At 38.5% G+C, this 14,453-nt stretch overlaps 1 protein-coding gene across 1 annotated transcript in view; it reads left to right on the top strand.

The window, feature by feature from the left end:
• Nucleotides 1–14,453, top strand: part of LMBRD1 (LMBR1 domain containing 1) — a 45,716-nt gene that overhangs the window by 6,709 nt on the left and 24,554 nt on the right. The window contains exons 3-7 of the mRNA XM_080998012.1: nucleotides 857–917; nucleotides 5,746–5,843; nucleotides 7,760–7,827; nucleotides 9,699–9,787; nucleotides 10,717–10,790. Of these exons, the coding sequence (XP_080854138.1) occupies nucleotides 857–917; nucleotides 5,746–5,843; nucleotides 7,760–7,827; nucleotides 9,699–9,787; nucleotides 10,717–10,790 (390 nt within the window). The remainder of the gene's footprint in view (nucleotides 1–856; nucleotides 918–5,745; nucleotides 5,844–7,759; nucleotides 7,828–9,698; nucleotides 9,788–10,716; nucleotides 10,791–14,453) is intronic.

Raw genomic sequence — 14,453 nt, 5'->3', positions numbered from 1 at the left:
AAATGGAATTTCATTGAGTTCTTGCTAATGTAGCAACATTTGATTCATTACGAGATAGATTATTTGAAAGTTGAAGAGGTCAGCAGAAAGTTGAAGAGATCAGCAACTACGTACAGTGGTGCCTCGCAAGACGAAATTAATCCATTCCGCGAGTCTCTTCGTCTTGCGGTTTTTTCGTCTTGCGAAGCACGGCTATTAGTGGCTTAGCGGCTATTAGCGGCTTAGCAGCTATTAACGGCTTAGCGGCTTTAAGAAAAAGGAAACAAACTCGCAAGAACTCGCAAGACGTTTCGTCTTGCGAAGCAAGCCCATAGGGAAATTCGTCTTGCGGAATGACTCAAAAACCGGAAAACTCTTTCATCTAGTGAGTTTTTCGTCTTGCGAGGCATTCGTCTTGCGGGGCACCACTGTATAAATATATTTATGCATGCATTATGTGGGAACTTATCTGGGAACTGCAAGCCATATTGCTTTACATTGTAAATGTCTATGGGTGTCTGACTGAGCCTTAAAAGGAAATAAAGATATTTAGTAATAAGTTATTTAATTGCTTTGGGTGTGGAAGATCACAACTACTATGGCTGAAAAGTAATCTGTTTGTACTGAATGGTTCTTCTTCAGTAAGATACACCAAGTTCAGCTGTCGTCTCTGTAGCGCCACTCTTCAGAGGAGAGGGAAAGTAGAATGAAGGGTCTTAATTTCATTTGTTGAGGTGATTCTTTCAAGTTCAGTCGCCCATCTACATGTATGCGAAGCAGCAGAAGTTGATATTTGAAAGTAGTTATTGTATACAGCTTACACAAATTGCTATTTAATGTAATATTGTTGTTTTTCTTCCTCCATCAACATTTCCAGGCTTGGGCAGATCCAAATGTTACAAGGCAAATTGAAGACACAGTATTATATGCATATTACAGTAAGTATTATAAAATAACACTCTTTATGTTCCGATCATGTAGTTTTGTGGTGTATTTCATGTGTATACTAGTTTTTAATTTTAAATTGTGGTTCTTGCTATGTTCTGCTACTTCACATTATTTTTTTCTGGCTATCTTGTGAACAGGAGTGCTTTTGTTCTCTAAAGGTCTTCTATTAGCCAAAGGGGCTGTGATCCCTAGAGGCTTCCACTCTTGGAATAGGAGAAACAATTTGCAGTGATTTTGCCCCTTACCTCTCCAGCTTTCTGTGTCACCTCTCCTACCATTCTGGAGGTATCAACAGATTTCAGATGCTACAAGTGAAATCACAGGAAGTTGTCTCCCTGTACTATAAAAGTGAGATCCGTGGATCCAGCATAGTTAATAAAGAAACTATTCTAATGAAACAGTTCCATTCATATTGGTGTAGCAGTGATAGCATGCTCTGCTCAGTGCACAAATTCAGAAGAAAAGCAATGACTGAAATGTGGCAAGTTGTATTTGGTACAAAATTATACAATGATAGTGCAGATCAGTGCTATACTAAAGGCTTTGAATAGGTTCAGAGGAACATAACATCAACAGAGGATGTAATAGGATTGCTTTGCATATGGCCAATCACTCCATCCGAAACTTAATTCTGGCCAGGGCAGAAGGGAGGCAGTTCGTTCTTGTTTTCTCCTGATCCATCTGGTGTAGCAGAAGAGCCCATGTTGAACTCCTTTATTGGAACTTTAATGGCCTAGGATCCAGCAGATCCTTGACTGAACCAACGCTACCATACTCCCTGAAACACCTTGTTTCCTTGTTTCCTCTGTGGCAGCCGAGCCCCTGTGGAGGCCTGTGGACAGGGTTGGGGTATTGTTTATGGGTGTGGGGTTTTTTTGGCGGTGGGGGGGTGTTGCTGTTATTGATATTAATTTTTTGTATATTAATTTTAGATCTTATTATGATTTATTTAGTTGTGTACTGTTTGATACTACGTGTTTTGTTTATGTCAGATTTTGTTATGTTTGTAATTAAGGGTTCTTTCCCCCGTGTTGTAGGCAACCTTGAATATGGTTTTAACTATGGAAATGCAGCATACAAATAAAATTATGTATGTATGTATTTCTGTTGGCCTCCTAACCCGCTTCTAGAAACATGCATTGGGAGTTCTGATTGGTCCCTTAATCAGATCAATTATTCATAAAATTTAGAACGTTAAACACTGACTTTCTTCAAGACTTCCAGTATCTCATTAAAAGATCTTGAGAGGCCTTGCTTCCTGAGATCTTTAGCTGAAAATGACAGATATTGAACTTGATTCTTTATACATAACATTCTGCCACTCGTGTCTTCTCTCTCCTCTTAGTTTCAGAATTGTAGTGCATTGGGCTGCCATATGGTATTATTTAGGAAAGGCAGAAAAGTTACATCAGAGGTTGCCATAGTGGTGCTCTCTAGATGTTGTTGGGCTCCCGGCTCCCAGCAATCCAAGCCAGCATAGCCAGTGGTCAGGGGTGATGGAACTTGTAGTCCATTAATATGGAGGACACCACATCAACTGTCTCTGATGTGCAGTATTCAAATTATCTCTTTCCTTAGATAGCAGTCTTAACGTCATTTGGTTAAAATTTCTGAAATGGCATATTAACCTCCCAAGTAGTAGCTTGCAATGAGATATTATTTTGTGTTACTTTTACTAAAGTTCAGAAAAAGCTGATGGCATGTTAAATTATAGAATGTAGAAAAATATTTTCAAACATTGTTATTTCATTCTAACATGTGCTCAGCAGGATGCTTGCTCATATGCTGCCAAATAGTTTAGTAGAGTTGCTTCTGGATATCAGCATCCTTGATTTAATCTTGGCCTCGCTTTGCAGATGTCTGCATTTTGGTCCCCTGCTAGGAGAAGAATTTATTAAAAATACCCCTTTCTAGTTAAGGAAATGACATCCCACAGTAAGGGGAGAATTCTTCAACGAAAGACATGTTCCAGTTTGCATAATGTGACTTTGATAGGGTTTCTTTATGGGAGCATGATGAAAGAACTGTGGTTCCCTTCCTGAACATGAAGAAAAAATATTATTCTGCTGTACTATGAATTCATTACATGTCAGTAGCTGGTTATTGTTGGAAAAGGATGTCTTACCTAAATTCTATTCACCTTTCAGCTTAAGCATAACATGGCACAACAGTTTTTTACTTACAGGAGTAAATGATGCAATAAGGTTAACCATAACATTCTTCAGATGGAAGTTAAGAGGCTTCCCTTCTTACTGTGTTGTTGTTTTTGTTTTAACTGTTTATTTATGCTTTTACCTTGTATTTTTATCTTGTAAACCACCCTGAGATCTTATGATGAAGGGTGGTATGCAAGTCTAATATAATCAATCAATTGATCGATCGATTGATTTCCCCAACAGAGGTAATCTTTTTTCCATTCTAGATTCCCCCTCCTAGCAGGATAAATTCAGAACCGTAGTCTTTTGCCATTCTTAACAAAGCTGTTTTCTCTAAACTTGAAAATATTTTCACTGCTGAAGCTTGTATACCTGGGAAATGGCTTGTGTGTGCTGCATGATCTGTCAGAGCCATAGCTGTACAGATAATGTGTTGCATGTCTCCAGACAGAAGCGTGACCTGTGGATTAGTAGGAGAAGCCTTCCTAATTTTCCAGTGTAATACTTAATGTATCTAGCATAAAGCTAATAGGCTAAAAATGTAAAGTACTCAGCCACCTTTAGTCACTGGTAATGTGAAACTCTTGTGGAAAGCCTATTCATTTGAGACTCTAAAGTGCTGACTCTTGAGGCTTTTAAGCTATTGAAATAATGGAATACAAGTAAGGGAAATAAAACTAAGTTTCTAGTGAGTACTTGAAGCTGCTTCAAGAAAGCCGTATATTTCCTACTCTAGAAGCATTATCACACACACTTTTATTTTAGATAATAAAGTTAAGTGTCCCCATCTTGAGGGAAATATTTTGTAGTCTGTAGGCTTGATGCTGTTGCACAGACCAACCTCCAGATGGAGCTAATGATTTAAGTATAAATAGAAAGCAATTCTAAATGTGTCAGATTAATGAGGTAGGCACCAGGTGCCCAGGCATTCTGTATGAGCGGAACCATGACTTCACAAAATGGCTACCAAAATGTACAAAGGTATAAATGGTACTAAATGTAAATCAAACCAAATAGTTCCTATCATAGATAAAGCTGAAAGCAAATCTCTCTCCCCCCACCCAAGGTAGAAAAAAATACCCAGAATATCACACAATTTTTTTATTTGGACACTGTAGCCTGACCACTTTTGTGGACAGTTTCCTCTGTAATCTTTAAATAAAACATTTTGATGTTTAGATGAGTCTGCAGGACTTTTTATTAAAGACTGCATACTGGTCAGTCGTTTGATCTTTCTTGATTCAGTTTTAGTCTAAGGTTGCCTGTGGGTGTGTTAACAGATCAAGAAAGTGTTGGCAAGCCATTTTGCAGCCTGTAGGCTGTGATAGGATATTAGGAAGTATGTTGTCATTCCTCTTGCTGAAAGATGGATGTATTTGCCTGGAAATAAAAGTAGAAGGATGGGATGCTTTGAGAATAGAAGATGACACTGGTAGTCACATGGTCACTGAAGGATCTTTGATAATGTGATTTCGATGCGTATTTTGGGGAGAGATTTTGGTAGAGGTGAGCCAAAATGACCGCAGAGAAAAGCATGTTTTCTTCCATGTATGAACCACATTAGGATTTCTTGTTTGCTCACCAATGTTTATCTTTAAAAAACGCACTGTGACAAAGTTTTATACTTGCCGAAGATTGGGCTGAAGTCTTGTTTTTGTAACTTGCAATTTTTCAATAAGAAAACGTAAGGAAGAGATCCCTTTTGACTGTATGATTTGTACATATCTTTTCTGGAGTAAATTCACCATTCTTGTTTCTTGCTGATAGCATAAAAGGACTGTGGCAGTAAGTACTAGTTATAGGGCTCTTTCTGTTTAGTACTGACAGTTATAGTAAAGAATTATTTTCTACCATTCCTGAATTTTTAGTTCTGGCAATTTTTGTACAAAATAGTGACACAGTAAGGGAAGATATAAAATATGATTTTGGTCTGAGAACAAATGATAAAGGCTTCCTGCCCATAGCTATTGTGACATAAAACACTTGAAAATGGGATTGACCCAAGTTTGTCAGTGTTTGCTTGTTACTCTTGACTTTTTTCCACTGTTTCCCAACCCTTTACCTTTCCATTTAAATTCATACTAAGCTCCTCGGAACAGGGGTTGCTACCTCTTGCCCACGTGAGCCTGGAAAGCAAATGAGGCACCAACAATATATATATTAAAACTATGATAAGATCAGTCACATGCTTTTGTCAATCATCAGCAAATTTTAATTGGTCAACCAGGCTACAGCCAAAAAAACAAGCAAAGAAGTTTTAGCAACCAAGCATAGACAATAAAGCACATGAGATGAAGCACATATAATATGTAAAGCATACATTCACATGTGGCATATACCTCAAGCTGTGAAGGCTAGTTTCGTAGGCTTACTTGAGTTGGGAAGCTTTTTCAGTAACCATAGTTGTATTGAACATAACAAGCTCAGCCCTGCTAAACGGCAGATGTTTAATTTTGTTGATGTCGCAAAGATGGCAATCGGCTCTAAGATTTTCTTTCAGTACTTTGTCCTTCGGGTTTCATATAACTTGCAATATAATATATAGTGTATTGCCTCAGTAGACCAATATTGTAGTAGTAAATGAGAGTTTGAAGTGTGTTAACATGTTCCTTTAACATCATTTTTGGGGAGAATGATTATTTTTCCATCCTTTCACTTCTAGCACTCTATTCCATCATATTATTTTGTGTGTTCTTATGGATCCCCTTTGTCTACTTCTACTACGAGGAGAAGGATGAAGATGATGGCAACACATGCTCAGTAAGATGATTATAGGACTTCTGATTGCTTGACTTGGACATCTAGTGAATAAAGAGGTTCTGGTTTATTCTACTGACAGCTGAAAAAAAATCTTATTAAATGCTGTCCAGTGTTAAAAGTAAAATACAGTGCTGATGCTTGAAGCCAGTACTGGGAATTGTATTGACTTAATCTGTCAGTTAACCTACTTAGAGGCTCACCAGGTAGATCCTGAGCTAAGAAATGTGCTGGCTTTTTGAGAACTCCCATTGTAAACCCTTAACACATAGTGTATGAAGTTGGTTGTTTTCAGCTGACCATTGTTAAGATTAACCACAGCTTAGAATTTAAGTGACACGCTAAACTAAAATGAAAGAGAACGTTTCTAATCTCCTTGCAGCCATGCCAGAGGAAGAGGGTATGTGAACTCTAGCTGGTTCAAAATACAGTGAATTTTAATATCTGAAAATTCAGTACAGGCAAAAGGAAGTACAACTGCACAGCAGATAGTTTTAGATTGGTTGCTTAGACCTGCTGTTTCTCTCCTGTGCAGTATTGGAAAATGAAGCAAAAATGTACTGCGTGGCATTTGCTATTTCAAGGTGTTGAGATGGTCACCATCTCAACACCTTGTAATAGGTTGCTAGGGAATGCAAGAAGGAGAGTGCTATTGCACTCAGGTCCTGTTTATGGACTACCCACAGGCATCTGGTTGGTTATTGTGAGAACAGACTGCTGAACTAGATACATCTTTGGTTTGACCCAACAAGACTCTTCTTACATTATGTTTAACAATGGTTTAGTATCATGTCTAAACACAGTCAGTGAAGGGAGATTGACTTGTGTGTATATAAATGCTCATGAAGTCTGTTTGTGAATAGATGCAGCAGTAACCACAGTACTTCTATAAAATGCTTGGCGATCGTGACTTTTGAGGCAGGATAGTAATTAATGCAGTAAATTTTTCATTGATAAAGTGCTTTCAAAAATTATTTCTACAGAAAGCAGTTTTGGCCACCACAGAGTGACCTGTTTATGTGCTTCTCTAGAAGCTACATGTGAATGTATTTAATCAGTTTAAAGGGTGAGAATAATTTATTGCATTAAATAATATTGTGTTTTTCTCCTCTTTGACTTGACAACAGTGCCTTTGTGGCGCCAAAAAGTAAATGGGACCAAAACATCCCTATTTAAATGGTGGGGACAGAGAGATTCTAGTTTAAAGAAACTATATATTGTCTTAAGCAAGAAAACAGGAATTAACAGCTGGAAGTAAAATATAATCCTCTTTTATTGATGAGAACCTAAATACTGTGGAAACTTTCATTTTCATTTTAATGGAAAATATCCAGAAGGCTCTTCCAGTAATGAGCTTTCTTTCTTCATTTTCCATTGTTATGTAGTAGATATTTGCAGTGCAGATTACTCATTTTTAAAGAAACTGTGCTGAAATAGTGGCAGCGAAGATTGGTACCATTTGATGTGCTTGCTGCATGAAACAGCATGCCTAATGCATATTGGACATTCAAAGTCACACTTTTCTTACTGTTCTGTCAGGAAAGCATTTTGGCTTTCCAGAGGAAACAATTCCCCCCTCCTCCGTGTGCTGTTCCAGGGGTTCTCCCAACCCCTCCAGAGACAGTTTTGGGCAGTGGGTGGGAGGAGGAGGAGAGGAAAACCCCAATGTGCAAGCAGAAGCTGGTGGGACCCATTAGTTGAATCTTGTCCTTGAACTGCAGAGCTTATAAAAGTTCATAATTAACCTTAATTTAATGATATACAGGAAGAAATCAAGATCCTTGAGAATTTTTTAAATTTTCAATATAAATTTTCAAAAAATCTGTTTTGTGGGGCATCCAGACAGATGCAGTAGGCAGAATTAGCTTGAAGATATTGTTAGTTTCTACATATTCTTACTTTTTGTTCTAATTTTACAGCAGGTTAAAATTGCAGTCAAGTATACTCTAGGATTTCTTCTGGTTTGTTCTGCTCTTCTACTAATTGGGTAAGTGGTTATGTTTCTGCATTCTAATACCACAAGATGTTGTAGTTTTCAAGCTTGCTGAAATGACCACCACCTGCCTCTCATATATCAGCCCCCATAAATCTGTATTTAACCAATTCTCATTTTAAAGCTCTTTATAATCTTGCCTCTTATCTCTTCCCTAATCTATGTCTCATGCTCTGTCTCTTTGTTTCTCCAAATTTCTTGTTTCTTATATGTGCTCTCTGCTGCTTCTCTTTCAGCTTTGAACTTGCACTTCATCCCTCTTACGAAACTTTTAAATATTTTTAATGCATATTCCATCCATGTATTTGTGTGTCTATTTCTCCCCTCCTAATACAAGCAGTATCTAAAATACCATGTCTTGCTCAGGAATTTACCAAGGTTGTTTGGTCTTGGTAGCCAGCCAAAATCTCTGCTTTCCAGACCTTGCTCCTCCCTTAGTGGCATGAATCTGTTCACACTGAACTTTTGAGATGTTTAAAGCACGTCCGAAGTGCAGCAGTAAGTTGGTGCTGCCTATTTCAAAGTTCAGCAGGTAGTCTGCAGCTTACCAACCTTATGCTTAATGTCATGGCATGGACGAGGTTCTGCCCCCTTCCTGAGCTTGGAGGCGAGACGGCTTTTCATGCTGTCATGGAAAAGGAAATGTACTCTCATCATAAAGAGAATGGTGAGCAGGGTTTTTCTTTTCTCTCTCCTCCATTTACTAATCTCAATGATTTTTAATCATCACCCTTGACAGTAGGGATCTTAGAAGAATTTGAGTCCTGCCTGGCTTTGGATATTAAGCTACCTCCAATGGTTTAAGTTCCTGTCTTGTTCTGAAGCTGGTTCCCCGCCCCCCCCCCCCCGGTTCAGTTGACATGGAAAGCTTTGGTTAAGGGAAGACCTCCTGGTTTGTTTTCTTGCTTTTGCGACGAGGCTACATGGTGGTCAAAGGCTCATATTTCGTTTTAATGAGCCAAGATCATGAGCATCCAATCAATCAGTGTTTCAAGGGAAGGCAACTGATGCTGCTGGTTATCACTGGATGCAGTAATTCTTCTAGCATGCTAGGTATTCTCAAGAACTCCAGTAACAGTGTCCATTGTGCTGCATCAGCTACTTTTCCAATATTGTTAAAATAGTTAAACTCTCCTCATCCCTGTACCGCCACTTAGATTGAAGTGTGCTGGGACAAAGTTAGGCTCCCTCGCTAGCAGTAGCAGCTCATTATTGTAAAGTCTGTGGGTGTTGGTGGCGCAGCTGTTGTTTGTCAGCTAAAATGCTTGCTTTCAGTGCCACGCAGATGTGTGCATCCTTCTTTGACATAAAATTCCCTCATTTTAGCTTTGTAGATTGTTTTCTGTATTTAATTTAGGAATGCCTTCAAAGCTTGGGAGGGGGGTTATTGGGAAGGGTTTGGTCTTCATAGTCTTTTTAAGTGTTTTTAGTTGATAGCCAATGTTGGCCGTTCTCACTCATTGAAATTAGTGTGCACAAGTAACTTAAATTAATGATTTCAGAAGGTTTCCTCTTAGTAAGCATTAGTTGAGTATCTCTTTGTATTTGTCACAAACTGTAGCAAAGCTCAGTTTCAATAAATAGTTGATGTTCTGAAATGTTCACTCTCTCTGTATTTGACTGGCTTTTCAGAAACCTCTGCTTTGGTCACCAGATATTGTGAAATCAATATGGAGTTAATCTTTTCAAACCATTTTTGTTAGGAACACCGAAATGTAGTGCAGAAGGCTGTAAAAATTTCCATGGTAATGTGGATCAGCCCTGTCACCATCCTAGTATTGTAAAGACCATTTGTATTCTTGATGTAGTGTATTTTGCAAAGTAACTATCAGAGAATAACATTTTTATTTTTTCCTCCTTGTTAGAGCCTTTGTTCCATTGAATATTCCTAACCAAAAAAATACAACGGAATGGGAGAAAGTGAAACTTTTGTTTGAAGAGCTTGGAAGCAGCCGTAAGTTAGAGACCTAAGAAGTGAATAATTTTGTATAACCTTACTCCAAATAAGACATTAAGTTTTCATTGGACTATTCCATTCATCTTTAAGAATCTTGTAAGTTATAGTGTTGCTCCAAGGAGTTACATGTTTGGAATGTTGAGAGTGTCCTGGGCACTATCCCCATTGGTCACTTTTTCACTGTGCCCACATGGACCACATTCATGACCCCAGAAAGGCTAGATGCAGGGAATGCCAAATTTTAAGGCAAAAACCTGCAGCCAGAAACAACTGCTGACATTGATTTTCTAAACTCTTAACGTCATGACGGTGTACTCTTCGTTTTGCTTACTTAGGCTGTCATTCCATTGTGTTGGACGATGGTAAAAGCATTTATATTGTAAGTCCTGTGTCTAGAATAACCTTGCAGCTGAAATTTTATTTTTGATCTGTGCATATGTTTCTATATCTGTTTATGCTGTTTCCTAGGGACGCGGGTGGCGCTGTAGTGTAAACCACACAGCCTTGGGCTTGCCGATCGGAAGGTCGGCGGTTCAAATCCCCTCGATGGGGTGAGCTCCCGTTGCTCGGTCCCAGCTCCTGCCCACCTACCAGTTCAAAAGCATGTCAAAGTGCAAGTAGATAAATAGGTACCGCTCTGGCGGGAAGGTAAACGGCGTTTCCGTGCACTGCTCTGGTTTCGCCAGAAGCGGCTTAGTCATGCTGGCCACATGAGCCGGAAAAACTGTCTGTGGACAAGCGTCGGCTCCCTTGGCCAGTAGAGCGAGATGAGCACCGCAACCCCAGAGTTGTTTGCGACTGGACTCAACTGTCAGGGGTCCTTTACGTTTAAAGATGACACACACAGTGAAAAAGGGGGGGGGGGGGGAGGGAACAAATGTTCCTTAATGTGAATTTCAGCAAAGCATTTCCCATTTGTCTTACAGATGGTTTGGCAGCCTTATCCTTCTCTATAAGTTCTTTGACCCTTATTGGAATGGTGGCAGCTGTTACATATACAGTAAGTATTCATCTTTTTGTCTTGTGTTCATTTTGAGGTTTGCTTCAGCTGCAACAACTTGGAAGTCTTTTCGCAGACCTTAATCTATACTGAAAGCCAATGCTTTCAGTTGTGTTGGAGTAACAAATGTGACTTGGAATAGTTGAGTTGCAGGTAAATGTTTTCGAGTTTAGTTCGTGTCTCTATTATGCTTTAGCCTTCAAAAGAAAATGTCTAGACTCTGGAACCCCCCCCCCATTAAATACTTTCCCTTTCAAAACTGTTTAAAACACTTTTCTTAACATTGTGCATAGTGGCAGCTTTTTACCATGAAGCCTGATTTAGTTGAGCATGATTGAGCTTTACGATTCCTGTCAGAAGTATTGATGAACCTAAGAATTTTGTGGAGATTATAATCTGTTAAATAGTAAACTCTTGTTTTAGAGTTTCTAGATGACAGAAACGGTGATAGATGATAAAAGAATGATCTAAATTCTTCTAAATATATATGTTCATGTGTGAATAAGTTTTGTTCCTTGCCTTAAAATGGTAGTAAACTATGGTTGCAGTTTCTCAAAAGTTAGTACCTTGGCAGAGAAAGGTTTTAAAATGAATTGTGCAGATGTGATGTCTTCCTGACTCAACACTATAGTCAGCAGAATTTTGATGCCATCCCTAAGTCAATGTGTCAGAGCTGAGGGTATGAAGTGGGATTACGGTTATAGATCTCTGTATTCTGAATATTGACCTTCTCAGCATCTTGGCCAAAGTCTTTACTGATTAAAAGCTTTCACTATAGCAAGCTCTGTTTCACAAAGTAATCTTTTAATACTTATATAAACAGTTTATTCTGGTAACTGTTCCTTCGTCAAGCAAAGAACAATTTAGAGAACTTTATACCAGTCTCATTGGCCAGCAGCACACGTCCACTGCAAGCTGCATTATTAAAAAAACAAAAACAAAATACAATCGGTGAGTGGCAATTATGCTTCTTCCAGTTCTACCATACTCCCTGTCTGTGTGATGGAAATAAACATATGCTGCCTTACATTTGCAGCGCTTTTAAGAGTTTTATGGAGAAAATGTGTGTAAGCACATGAATGCATACAAAATCCTAGCGTTTAAAAAGCATTTTTCATTTGATGTATTCGCCACCTGAGGAAGTAAGACCCCTGCAGTTGGATCCACCCACATGATTGTTTAATAAATACACACACAGCACAAAAACTCCCCAGTGCCATGGGATTGCGTTATTGAGAAGTGGCTTTTCTGTGTGGGAAGGGTGCCTTTGTGCTCACCTATCGGTTTGCTGTTTGTTTGTTTGTTTGTTTGTTTGTTTGTTTGTGTGTGTGTTCATTCAATGGTTGTGGTGGTAGGGCTTATGTGTGCAAAGGTTTCGCTTGCTTGTTTTTGAGCCTCATTTATGAACACAGATTATTTTTTTCTTGTGGTCTCCTTACCGTCAGAGTTAAGGTGTACATTGCTGGACTAGGAGGACCATTGGTCTGATTTTGCAGGCCTTTTATGCTATTGTTCAAAACACTTTATGAGATGTGAGTGATCTTAAGGGACCATTTTGAAACACTGTTAAGCTTGGGGCCTTCCTGTGCAAACTTCTGAAATCCAGCAAACCATCCAGTTGAGCTAGGTTGTATTCTTCGCAAGGAATCTCTGTGCAAGTGTAAACGTTTTTAGAAAAAACGTTTACTGCTTGGCCTGGTGTGTTGTTCATTGCAGTGTTTAACAGGATATATGTTACTTTGATTTCTTTCACAGCCAAAATTGAATCTCTCTCATATTTTGATTGAACGGTAGCAATATTTTCCTTATATTTGGGATACGGAAGGGTAGACACTCCACAAATCTGCCCTTAACTTGTACTCACGTTAACCACCTCTAAACATGGAGCCTCACCATAAATGATAAATAAGGGCTGGCTAGAAACCCCATCGGCTAATTAGGCCAACCAAAATGTCATGAAGTAGGGTGCAAGCTTGCAGTTACTCCAGAACTCTTCAACAGGCCAGATGGTTAAAATACAAGAGTCTTAAGAGTGTGGGAGGAGGGAGCAGATGCAGACATAGATGGCTTGACAACAAACAATCTTTGTTTTTCTTCTCTTTTTTAATACCTTGTTTGCTGGAGAACTCAAAAGCTTGTATATTTTGTGACATTTTGTTTGTCCTAATAAATCATATGGATTTTGCTTCTTTTTCTTCTTATGGGCTAACATGGCTACCTGTTACCCTTTGTTAGAAGCTGTATCACAAACATTGCTTGCTTTAAATATATTCTGCATTTAAATGATTTTAGATAACCTTGGGTATTAGTAGTGAACCTCTCACCAGCTTTGTGCTGCTATTTGAAGTCAAGGTAAAACAGTATAGCTTTTGCTGTGATGAACGTGATTGATTCTTTCCCCTGCTTCTTTGTTCTTGAAGGGTACATGTAAGTGGCTTTAGTTTTTCCAAAACATTTAATAATGTTTGCATCTCTATGAAAATGTCACTGTAGGTAAGCACTCCAGTGCTGATTAAAAAGATGCAAAAATACAAAAGATACATTTGAATATGTAGGCTGCAACTTTTAAGTGACCTTTTCCGTTATTACTAGTTCACAAAAACTTTGTGATAGCCAATACTTTACTTGCCTTAAATTATTCTACAAAATGTATCATTCATTTTGTAAATGTCAGCATAGTTTAAAATTATTAGAATATTAAATTGTATCATTGTCCTTTTGGGCAAACTAAGTTTGGGGAGGACATGTACATTCTGCATAGCTCTGGGGATGCCCTAATATCTAGTGGGGTTTCTTTCAATTGATATTTCTCCCTGAAAGGCTACAGAAATACAATAGGCAGGCATGGGCGTGTAATTGCACTGTAATTGAATGTTTTGTCTGCCAAGTATAGGATAATATTGCTAGTAAACTAGTATGACTTTCGTAATGCATATCTTCTACTTAAACTGAACTTGATCTTTGGACTCTTAACATATTCTCATTATATTATTTCTTCTGTATAGCAGTGTAAATTCAGGTAGAATCCCCTCCCATCCTTTCTAGTGCCTGATCTCTCAAGGAGCTGGTGGTACCATGTGAGGAAACGAGAGACTGTAGACTACAGCAAGATACATTATTTTACTACTATTGTCCTGTGCTCTAATCATACTGTGCATGTTCACAACTATGCTACCAAAACGTGCAATACATTTGCTTAAATTAATAATTATTTAATCAGGAAAAAGATAATACAAATAACTTCGGAAACTGATCATAGGCTTGTGGTCTAAATGAAAATACATTGTGGAGAGTGGGGGGGGGGAATGGAGGGCACAGAGATCCAAGGAAAACAATGGAGAAGGATTTAGATTTTTGTTGTTGAAGGAATCTGACATGTATTGAGAAAATGTCCTTGGTTAAGATGTAGGGACTGTCAATGTGTATGAACACAGTGTGTTGTATCATGATCATGAACAGACACTTTTAAGGTAGGAAACCTTAAGGTAGACACAATAGATAACAGTCAAGGGAAGTCTGGATTCTGCTACTGCCTTCACAACACATGTGGTAGAGAAGCACAGGTGAAATGTCTTTCTATTCTTTGGAACAAGTTCTCTTAGCAGCAAATATTTTTTGTTATGCCGAGCATGCCAGAATTGAGCAATTCCTTCATACAGGGCT

The sequence above is a fragment of the Podarcis pityusensis genome, assembly GCF_964106645.2.
Source record: "Podarcis pityusensis genome assembly, chromosome: 3".
Taxonomy (NCBI): domain Eukaryota; kingdom Metazoa; phylum Chordata; class Lepidosauria; order Squamata; family Lacertidae; genus Podarcis; species Podarcis pityusensis.
Note: the sequence above shows the minus strand (reverse complement) of the source record. Positions and strands in the feature narration are given on the sequence as shown.